The sequence below is a fragment of the Notolepis coatsorum genome, assembly GCF_963971535.1.
Source record: "Notolepis coatsorum genome assembly, chromosome: 2".
Taxonomy (NCBI): Eukaryota; Metazoa; Chordata; class Actinopteri; order Aulopiformes; family Paralepididae; genus Notolepis; species Notolepis coatsorum.
The window spans coordinates 196,396,650-196,408,291 of NC_140166.1; the positions used below are offsets into that span (position 1 = coordinate 196,396,650).

The 11,642-nt window shown below is 39.1% G+C and overlaps 1 protein-coding gene across 3 annotated transcripts in view; it reads left to right on the forward strand.

Moving 5' to 3' along the window:
• Window positions 1-5,059: 5,059 nt before the first annotated feature.
• ttc39a (tetratricopeptide repeat domain 39A) overlaps window positions 5,060-11,642 on the forward strand; it is a 50,533-nt gene continuing 43,950 nt past the window's right edge. Inside the window, exons 1-4 of one of the 3 annotated variants that reach the window (XM_084308913.1) lie at window positions 5,060-5,295; window positions 6,805-6,855; window positions 7,212-7,262; window positions 9,937-9,990. In XM_084308913.1, the coding sequence (XP_084165039.1) occupies window positions 5,249-5,295; window positions 6,805-6,855; window positions 7,212-7,262; window positions 9,937-9,990 (203 nt within the window). In that variant the 5' untranslated portion in view covers window positions 5,060-5,248. Of the gene's footprint in view, window positions 5,296-6,782; window positions 6,856-7,211; window positions 7,263-9,936; window positions 9,991-11,642 lie in introns of all 3 variants that reach the window. The other 2 variants (XM_084308915.1, XM_084308914.1) reach the window with 2 other exon arrangements.

An 11,642-nucleotide genomic window follows, 5' to 3' on the forward strand; every position in this document is an offset into this window, starting at 1 on the left:
GACTATGCTTGCACCTCATGGTACCAAAGCACCTCAAAGGCGCTAAAAACAAGATTACAAACATCACAAAACAAACTGGTCAGACTACTACTTGACCTTACTCCTAGAACCCACCTCACCCCTGCCCACTTTGACTACCTAGGATGGCTTTTAGAGTAGACGACAGAGTACAGCAACTTGCAATGGGCCTGGTCTACAAGATACACTACACGACTAAGGTACCCATGTACATGTCAAAATACTTCCCAAAGGTCAGTGAATACCACGACCACAACACCAGAGGGAGTTCCACAAATCATGTTAAACCCAGATTCGGCTCAAACAAGGGACTAAACATGTTTCGCAATTATGCCATATCAATGTGGAACGCCCTACCCTCAGCTATAAAGGAATGTGAATCACTACCCACTTTCAAAACCACTCTCAAAGAGCACCTACGGGAGACTGCAATTCGAAACTGGCCCCTGTAAATGTCCTAACCCAACCCCCTCCAATGTACAGTAAATTACCTAGTATGGTTTTGTCAATATTGCAGTTTTGCTTGTACAGTTGTACAGTGTGTCCCCCCCAACCCCTCCCACTCAACCTCCTCCAATGTACAGTTTTTACGTCAAATGTATATACTCTCTTTTCTGGACTCTTTTTGTATCACAAACAGTACTGTATTTGCAAATCTGGTATGTCATAAATTTATAAATGTAGCAGTGTCTATCTGTATGTCATGTATGTCATATATGTCCTGATGAATTGAAAATGGGGGACCCTGATGTAAACAAGACGAACGTCTTTCTCTGGTCTGCATCCACTTAACAATTGTGTGTATTGAGATGTACTGTATTGTACCCATTCTGCAATCTGTTAATAAAGTTTCCAATCAATCAAGCAATACATATTAGTGCAATAATTACACTAACTTACATTTTATTTAGTTATTTATTTATGTATTTATTGTTTTAGAACCTGTGTTGTTGGCTGTGGTTGTTGGTTTACTGGTGTTTGTTTTTGTTTCCCTGCAGTGTCTTGTCCAGTGTTCGAATTATGAGGGGGCCAATGGGGGCTCAACCCCCATAGCTATAGTCTGAGCCCCCATAGTCAAGACCCCCTGTGGGGGTCTCTCAAAAAATGTATATAATATTTTTTTTTTTTTTTTATGAATTAGTATTATTTATGTTACCTAAATAAATTGTTAATAGATCATATTTTTCTTTTCAGTTTTTAAAAGAACTGAGTAATTAATGTTGTGGAATAGGCTGCATTTCACCTCCAAGCCGCTATGCGTCACCCATAAGTTTAACGCTACTCCAACCTAGTGAAGAAGAAGCAGCAAGCAGCTGCTGTAAACAGAAAGCTGCCGGTCTGTGTCCTGCAACTAAAAACATAAACACTAAACAGTACGCCACATGCCGCCAAAAAAAAAAAAAAAAAAAGGCTCAACCCGCCGCAAGGCTGTACAAAGCTGGACAGCTTTGGTTTTATAAAAAGGCCAAAGACTGACGCTGTTAGTGTAGCAGCTAGCAGCGCTACTGTCACTGAAGTTGACACTGCTAGTGCTAGTACTAGTGTTAGCTCTGCTGCTCCTGTGCGCAGTGCACCTGTTATTGTTACCGCGCCGGTTGCCACTGCCAGACCCGAGTCTCCACCACTAGACCTGGACTGCGCTGCTACTCAACCACCACAATGCTGGGGTCCGAGTCAGTGGAACTTTTGGAAAAATAAATATGACTGGTTATTTGCCAAGGAGGGATGCATTGGCTGCCTTCCATGTAAAAACGCCAAGATATTGTTAAATAAATCATTTGGAGCCCATTTGGCAGAGCAGTGGATGAATGGGACTGTGACTAGCTCTCAGAGCAAGAAGTTGAGGAAGAGAATATAGTCGTCACTACTCGCTTTGGATAAAAGAGGTCAGTGGTTTGAATCCCGGCTCTTCCAGTCTGCATGTCGGTGACATGCTGCAGTAGTTACTTTTCTTCTTGTTGTTCTAAGAAGATGCTGCTACTATTTTTCATACAGTTCTTGATTACCTGTGCACATTTGTTTATAACATTATTTATTTTGATTTATACAAGTATTTATTTTATGTTCATTTTATTATCAGATGATAATGTTACTTACTGTATCCTGATAAATGCTGCTGTTGTGCCATACAACTATTTATTTTCCATTAGATTATTTTGTTAGTTTTTGATTTATAAGTGCAGAGACAAATACATGTTAATTCAAGTTCATAAATTTGGTCTAATTTTTCAAATTAAATTGTTGTATTTTTTCAGATGCAAAATGCAAATAAGTAAATATGGCATTATATATCAGAGGTGAGTAAGAAAATGAACAAATATTGATGGTTAAGAATGAGCCTGAATAATGACATCACACAATAGTCTAATGCATAGGTGTCAAACTCATGGCCCGCGGGCCAAATGCGGCCCGCCACATCATTTGATGTGGCCCCCCAAGAGCGCCGGTAAAAAAATAGCGGCGTTAAAATAATTGTGGGTTAATGCGTTAATAAAGCTTTGACATCCTTAGTTATTACACATTCTTACACATACATGTGTGTTGAACATCTGAGGTATTGATGAAGTAACAAAGGAAAAAAGCCAAAAGCACTTACTCCTCAGACATTCTTTGACAATTTTACAGCCCAAAATACAAAAAAGATCCAGGCGGAATAGGTAACAAAGGGTTGAAGAAATATTGTCTGAACTGTCAGATGCAAGCTGGCTGTGTGACATAACCGAGCATCTCGCTCAATTGAATAAGAAGCTGTAGGGACGCAAACAAGTCCCACCCAAAACTTGACCAATATAGTTGTGAACTGAGACAACCCTTATTTTGTTATTTTTGAGTACAGTTACAGTTGTGTGTTCATGCAGACACATAATAGCAATTTCATTACGAATTGAAAATGGGGGACCTTGATGAAGTAAACAAGTCGAAAGTCCTTCTCTGGTCTGCATTCCCTTAACAATTGTGTGTATTGAGCTGTACTGTACTGTACCCATTCTGCAATCTGTTAATTAAAGTTAATTAAACTATCTTCCATTAGTGGCCTCTGCAAGGTTGTGTGCAGCCATTTGTTTTTGTAACATCTGCTACATCTGTCCCACGTGTTCTTTGCAGCTCAGTTTTTAGTTCTGCCCTTCTTGACTGTGACAAAAAGGTTTTGAACAAACTTAATGTCATAGCTTGTATTTGATGATATTCTTCTTTGTTATTTACTTGAATGGTTTGATCATTGATTGATGGAGTAATATGGGGTTCTGATAAACTAAAATTATTTGTAAAAATAACATAAGCTAACATATATTTCTACATCTATGCAAATGCATATGCAATATGTATAACTTGAATAAGTAATAAATACAGAAACAACATGTTTAACAATATGTAAATGAGTAGCTACATTTATTTTACATTACATTAACATTAATACAGTCTTTGGCCCTTTGAGGGCAACCATAATGCTGATGTGGCCCTCTGTGAAAATGAGTTTGACACCCCTGTAGAGAGGAACTGAGGAGGGTAGAAAGAAAGAGAAGTCACCGCTGCTCTGTGAAAATGAGTTTGACACCTCTGTAGAGAGGAACTGAGGAGGGCAGAAAGAAAGAGAAGTCACCGCTGTAGACAACAACTTACTCAATTTTGGATCTAGAATTCTTATTTCTTGTGATAATATAAATTAGATTGGGAGAGTAGCTTAATATAAGCCTAATCTACTGGGGGAAACCTTGTTTTAACCTTTGAATAGACTTCTACCTAATAAGGTATTACACTCTTATCTTATGAGCTTGTATAGCACATCTGCAGACATATTGATCTAGTGTGTAGACTATTCTCTTATAGCCAACTTTTGTCATCACGACTTTATTGTTTTACAGGATAATATACTGTACCAATACTGTAGATCTGTCTCTGGGTACTTCTTCTCTTCTCTCATTTCTGGACTCTTTTTGTATCACAAACAGTACTGTATTTGCAAATCTGGTATGTCATAAATGTATCTGTACTGTCTATCTGTATGTCGTGTGTGTCATATATGTTATGATGAATTGAAAATGGGGGACCCTGAAGTAAACAAGTCGAAAGTCTTTCTCTGGTCTGCATTCCCTTAACAATTGTGTGTATTGAGCTGTACTGTACTGTACCCATTCTGCAATCTGTTAATTAAAGTTAATTAAACTATCTTCCATTAGTGGCCTCTGCAAGGTTGTGTGCAGCCATTTGTTTTTGTAACATCTGCTACATCTGTCCCACGTGTTCTTTGCAGCTCAGTTGTTAGTTCTGCCCTTCTTGACTGTGACAAAAAGGTTTTGAACAAACTTAATGTCATAGCTTGTATTTGATGATATTCTTCTTTGTTATTTACTTGAATGGTTTGATCATTGATTGATGGAGTAATATGGGGTTCTGATCAACTAAAATTATTTGTTAAAATAACATAAGCTAACATATATTTTTTATCTATGCAAATGCATATGCAATATGTATAACTTGAATAAGTAATAAATACAGAAACAACATGTTTAACAATATGTAAATGAGTAGCTACATTTATTTTACATTACATTAACATTAATACGGTCTTTGGCCCTTTGAGGGCAACCATAATGCTGATGTGGCCCTCTGTGAAAATGAGTTTGACACCCCTGGTCTAATGATTAGAATGTTGTGTGATGTCATTATTACTTAGTATTAGACTAATCCTAATGAGATATTCCTCTAAATATGACTTCGAAAACAGCCACAATTCCAGGAAAAAAAATTAAAAAAAAAAAGATTCAGGGGGCCCCCATAGCTCTCAGGTGATAATTCGAACCCTGGTCTTGTCTATTATTAATGCACTGATCAGGAGTAGCACATGTAATTTCCTTGTATGCGATACTAATGATGACGATACAGGCGTTGCGTTGTATTCTACTACGATACTGTAAACTGCAATCCGGAGTGCTCTAAGACCAGGAGGAGCAGCACTTCAGAAGCCACATTCCAATGGATTTAAATAGAGAACTCATTATTATGGTGATGAGGCTCCACACCTTTACAGCGCAGGGAAGGAAGGGGAAGGGGGTTTTCAAGGCACTTTGTCGGCTACTGTAGGAACCGCCGTTCCTCGTCGCTGGACACACCTCACCTGTCCTCAGGTATAATACCGTCCATGTCCGTGCAAGGATTATAAAGTGATCTGCCTACTGTACATTGGCTGGGAAATTTCGCACCTTTTTACTCTAATAACCCGTTCTGCGGAATGAGTTTTATTTGGAGACGAAGCGTGAAGAAAAATGACACCAAAAAGTGAGTATCGCAAATTCATGAGACTTCTGGATACAGTAGAGTAGGCTACAAGTAGCCTGGATTTTGATATGTCGTATTTCACTGTTATGGAATGTTTAATTATATTGTATCAATAACAGCGGTATGTGAAGTGACACTGTGCACATAATAATCTGATTGGCACGTGACTCGCAGATTGCCTTGGGTGAGTCTTCTATGTCTGATAAGTAAATGGGGAATTTAGAGGTAAAATCAGCCCAGCTGGCAACCAAAGGAATGTGCAGGCATATAGTGTAAATATTTGTAAATAGTGTACAATCTCCAAATACCCCCCCCCCCCCTTCATTGCCAAGCACGGGGCCTAGAACTTTAGTAGCTATCCTTAGCAGCAATATGATAATAAAGAATGGTAAAATAAGGTACTACTATTGCTAATAGTCTGCAAACAACAATACCACCGTTATCATCTGTAAAACGTACCACACCTTACAGAGATAATAATCACCGTCTATATGATGAATTGAAAATGGGGGACCCTGATGTAAACAAGACGAAAGTCTTTCTCTGGTCTGCATCCCCTTAACAATTGTATGTATGTATTACTGTACTGTACCCATTCTGCAATCTGTTAATACAGTTTTCAATCTATCAAAGTCATATGTTTCTCTCTCTGTCTAGTATCATTCCTGAGTCCGGACTCATTACCCCTGTGCCATTGTGCTATAAATACAGAGAAATTGCTCCATGGAGCCTTGTGTTCAAGCTGGACGTTATTAACTCATTGTTGCTGTCTTATTATCATTAGTGCATATAGGTTTGCTCCCAAGTGTACATTGTGTACCCATGAATACTAATAGTATGGTTAATAGGGACATATTCACCATTCTGTTTCATGTCTGGAAACATCTCAAATAATTAATTTAGTCTATAAATCCTTTGTAATGATACATTGAAAACGTTCCACTCTTAAACCCGCTCACATGGCCTCTACCCTGGTCCTTGTAAACAACTTAAATTAACTAAACCAAATTGAAAGATATGCTGTATTGGAAATGCTACCCATTAGCCAAACAATCCCAGTGTTTAGATACCCTGGATTGGATTTTCTGGAATGTCCCGATCACATCGGGCAGATCACAACATATTATAATTGATTGGCATTGGGTATGTTAAAAGCCCAATCAAATTCAGATCCTTTTTTGTTGAATAAATAAATCAAAGCCATTAAGGGAATGCTGTGATGTAGCAGAACTATTCAATTACCAAGCATATCTTATCTACATTGAAATGGTTTTACTAACTTTAATATACTTGGAAGTGTGCACTGTGCTGCTATATTTTCTAGGATAATACAAATATTGGATTGGGACTTGGTAGATACTCAATATTAAATTACTCTGATTGGGAGCAGAACAATTTGACATCCCTAATTTTTTCCACTATCCTGGCTAGCTTAGTCCTTCTACTATCCACACCTATATGAAAGCCCTTCTGATATTCTCTCTAAGTTCACCTTTGACCTCTCTAAAGGGATGCCGAGCAAACGAAAGAAGTCACTGACAGCCCCAACTCCACAAGCCGGTAGGTTCTCATACCCCACACATGTCCTCTGGCACTTTTACCAGTAACAGTTTGAACAACCAGTACCTCGACAAGAATAGCAAACTAATCAGTCATATTACCATGCATGCTATAGCTCAAGTTTCAAGTTTGTTTATTATTTGTCACATATAAAATACATGTACTTTACGGTGAAATGCTTGGTTCTGTATGAGCCCCTGAGAGTGTGCTTCATACAGTAAAAAAAAAAAAAAAAAAAAAGTAAGTAAGTAAGTAGCTGATTTTACTTGTAATAAAAATGTTGGTGCTTTATACTTTACTAGATGTAGAGTATGCTTAAAGGATAACTGAGGATTGTTTTTTTTTTTAATCACTAGGCTGTCTGTTATAAATGGTCCAGAGCTGGATCCCATCATTACAGATTTCAAGTAAGTCTTCTTAAAGGGGAACAATGGCCATTTTTTGAAAATCTATATTATTTAGTAGGTACTACAACACTGCCTGCACTAAAACACTTCCTCTCTGTGCATTCAGTAGAAAGCTAGCCTAGCTTATCTAGCAAGAGGTGTTTTTGGCCAAAATCTCGGCTAGTTTATCTTTATCTGCGTCCATTAATTTGTGCTAAGCTAGGTTATCTTGCAGCCAGATAGCTTTCTACTGAACACAGAGAGGAAATTGGTATCCACCTCTGACTCTGGAGAAGACGATAAGCGCATTTCCCATAATGTTGGCGTGTTCCTTTAAGTTTTAATTTCACTGTTTTGATCTCCATTAATTTCCTTGTTGAGCTGCCTGGCGAGATTACTTTGATGACGCTCTCCTCAAAAGGGTTTGAAGCACATTCTTGATGAATGAGGAAGCATTATGCATTTTTTTTAAATGTCTGTTGTCCCCCTTTAAACAGGAATAGTCAATTGAGGAATTCATGTTATTGGTATGGTCTAGGACAGTTAAATCAATATCTGTGAATATGAACAATTACTCCAGTGTCAGAAACAAGAGAACTAGAAAGTGTGATGTCATCAAAATTCACAGGCTGGAACTGCTCCCGAATGGGAATGGGTTTTAGGGACTCACAGAATATTAGTTGTAGTTTTTATACGCTGTTGAGCTCAATTCTATTATAGTGTTTTCACTTTCAACATTACTGTCTTATGTAATTTATTTTGTAATTGATTCTCAGTGAAGCAGTACATCATAGATTACAGGACTAAGTTAGGGGACAAACTCTTTTGTTTATTATGCTAGGGGAGATACATACAGCTGTATGTTCAGCAACCAAATCTTTTTTTAGTTTTTAGTTTGTTTATTGGTTTAAAATACAGAGACATATTAAGGAACATTACTGTAAATATGCTAGTCTCTGGGGCAGGTGTCATGAGCACTACAATAATTGAAGCACAGTACAGTAATTAAAACACAGTAGGAATCAGTAGGTTACAAGCCTGCTGATAAAATACATTACAACCCCTCAGTGAAAATGGTCGCACACTTGACCATCTCTCAACCAAGATTTTAACTTTGATTTAAATGAAATGTATCTTTGATACTCCCTGAGCCGTGTTGGCAGACTGTTCCAGGTGTAGGCCGCTCTCACAGAAAAGGCTGCCTGACCAAAAGCAGACCTCCTGTTTGGAACTTTAGGGTTTAGGAATGACATTTTAAACCTAAAAGTCAGCGACATTCTCCTTTTACGATCCAGTAAGTATGATTTCCAATCATTTTAATTACGTGTAACAAGCACATAATTTAATGGTTGAGTCTACAAGGTCCTCAAGGCCCGACAAAAAAGATAGAAAAAAAAGAGGGCAGGGTTTGAGATAGTAAAATGACTGAAATCTTACTTGGTGCATCTTCTATTTGGAGTACAATTACTCCACGCATTTCCTAACAGAGTTATTACATTTTAACCATACATTAAGACCTGCCTAATCTGCCATGAAATAATAGTATCACTCCCCATGTCACTTATTTATACTTTATAGGTAATGACGGGGTAGTTGCAATTTTACCTTACCATGGTATACAGCAGAATACAGCATAGCCTATTTGATAAAAACCTGTATACATACATATTTAAAAAAAATAATAATAAGCTTAATTAGGCTTCCACAAAAATGTAAAGCACATGTTACATGTAAGTCTGTAGACCTACCTGATACATACAGTGATGAATAGTAGTATAGTATAGGCCTGCAGTTTCCAATTTACTGGCGGAGTAGGCAAAATATATTTTTCTCATGCGGGCACATACGCACAACACGAAGACAGACACGTAACAATACAATTTAAAAAGAGACATGCTGATTTAGATTCAATACAATGAAGATGGTGTTTTTCAATCTTGTTTTTAACATTTATGCTGACATAAAATTATCCAAAAATGTTAGAACTGTTGTTGTTGTGATTGACTAAAAGCCCTTTGATATCTATCCCCTTCGATATCTACAGACTCAAACCTTTTCAGATATCTGCTTCCTCTGAAATATTGCATAATACATACAAAATCCCCAATGGGAATTAGGTTCAGGAGCCTCAGTTCCTTTTACAATAAGTTCCACGTAGATGGGGCAGAATAGGAAAAGGCTGTTTTTCCGAGTTCTGTGCGGGCAAATGGTACAGAGAGAGTTAAAAGATCCTGTGACCGCAGGCCAAAATGACTCTGTTTCTGCACCGTGAGGGATGATAGGTAAGAGGGGAACAGACTGAGGAGAGATTTATAGATGAAGCAGTACCAGTGGAGAGTCCTACGCAAGTGTAGAGATGTCCAACCTAGAAGTGAGTAGAGGGTACAACGATGTGTAAGGGGCTTACAACCAGTAATGAATCTCAACATCCCATGGTAGACAGCGTCTAACAAGTGAAGAGAGTGTTGAGATGCATCCTTCTACAGAACTTAGTCTTGTAAAGTATGGTATAAAGTAAGCACAAAATAGGTGGTCTAGAAATGACAGGGTTATATCAGATGTTTCTGTATCAGCATTTCCGTGACTCTCAATATCATGTTCCTCAGACAATAGCTCCTTCTTCAAGTGGCGGCCATCCCTCAGAGTTCACCCTCTTTCTCTAAATGGCCTCGATTTCGGGTTTCTGTTGTTTCAGGTTACAGTTACCAGACAACAGCGACGCTCTGGGAACGACACAGCCCTCCAATGGGTAAGAGACCTTGTGCTGAAGTCTGGCTGTGATGAGAGACAAACCTGCTGATTGAGACGGGTTCCGTTCTTGCTGCAGAAACCCAAGAATGTATGATGTATATGAATCAGAGAGAGAGAGAGAGAGAGAGATAGAGAGAGAGAGAGAGAGAGAGAGAGAGAGAGAGAGAGAGAGAGAGAGAGGGGGCATTTAAAGGAACATGCCAACATTTGGGGAAATTAGCTTACCGTCTTCTCCAGAGAGAGACACAAAGATAGATACCAGTTTCCTCTCTGTGGGTTTATAGAAACTAAGCTATCTGGCTGCACGTTAGCCTAGCTTAGCACAATGAATGGAAGCGGACATGGCCGGTTAGCCTTCGGGAGAGGTGTTAGTTTGACAATGCCTATAGGCTAACCAGCCATGTCCGCTACATTTAATTGATAAGCGTTTTACAACTTATGCCTCACATTCACCTATCCACTCATACATTCACGGCAGAGCAAACCATGCAATGTGCCAACCTGCTCATCAGGAGCAGTTAGGGGTTAAGTGTCTTGCTCAAGGACAAGTTCAAGTTCAAGTTTCTTTATTAGTTGTTGTCATACAGAAGTACAGAATACTTTTATACAAAATGCTTCTTTCTGTTTAGCTCCAGAGACTGTGCTAGGCAAAAATAGATAAGTATAAAATAAGTATAGCAAATATAAAATAGAAGTCAAGTACGTAGACAAAAAATTTCAGTATTTACATATATACAATGCTCAATGTAGAGTAGAAGTAACTGAGTTACCATACAATATACTAAACTATACAGTGCAAAGCAGAGGTGGGATGAGGTACAATTTAGGTACAATTTACAGTAAGGTGTAGTGAGGTATGGGTTGTAGTGCAAATTCTTTACCAATAAATATAAAGTGTGCTTAGGTGTTCTAAAGTGGTTAAAGTGGGTGCTGCAGTGAGTTGTATGTTTAAAGTGAGTGTGTGCGTGTGGATGTGTGTGCTGTGAGTGCATTTGATGGTTGTTACATAGTGTTATTGTTCGTTGAGCATCCTGATGGCCTGGGGATAGAAGCTTCTTCTGAGTCTCTCTGTGCTTGCCATGAGACTCCGGTATCGCTTGCCTGACCGCAGCAGTTCAAAGAGGCAGTTGTTTGGGTGGCTCGAGTCTTTGATAATTCTCTTAGCCTTGCCCATGCACCGCTTGTTGTAAATGCCCTGGAGAGTGGGAAGCCCCCCTCCAATTGTGCGTTCGGCTGAGCGGGCCACTCTCTGTAGTCTGCTACGGTCTTGTGCGGTGCTATTCCCAAACCAGGAGGTGATATTGCCAGTCAGGATGCTCTCTATTGTGCATGAGTAGAAGTTCTTAAGGATCTTCTGACTGACTTGGAACTTCCTTAGGCGCCTGAGGAAGTAGAGGCATTGCCGTGCCTTCTTCACAACACTGTCAATGTGTGTGGTCCATGTCAAGTCCTCGAATATGTGGACTCCGAGGTACTTAAAACTGTTCACTCTCTCAACCGGTGCCCCGTCGATGCTGAGGGGGCTGTAGTCCCTGACCCCCGACCTCCTAAAGTCCACAATCATTCATCTCCTTTGTTTTGCTGACGTTCAGGGAGAGGCTGTTCTCTTGACACCATCCCGCTAGAACCTTGACCTCCTCCAGGTAGGCC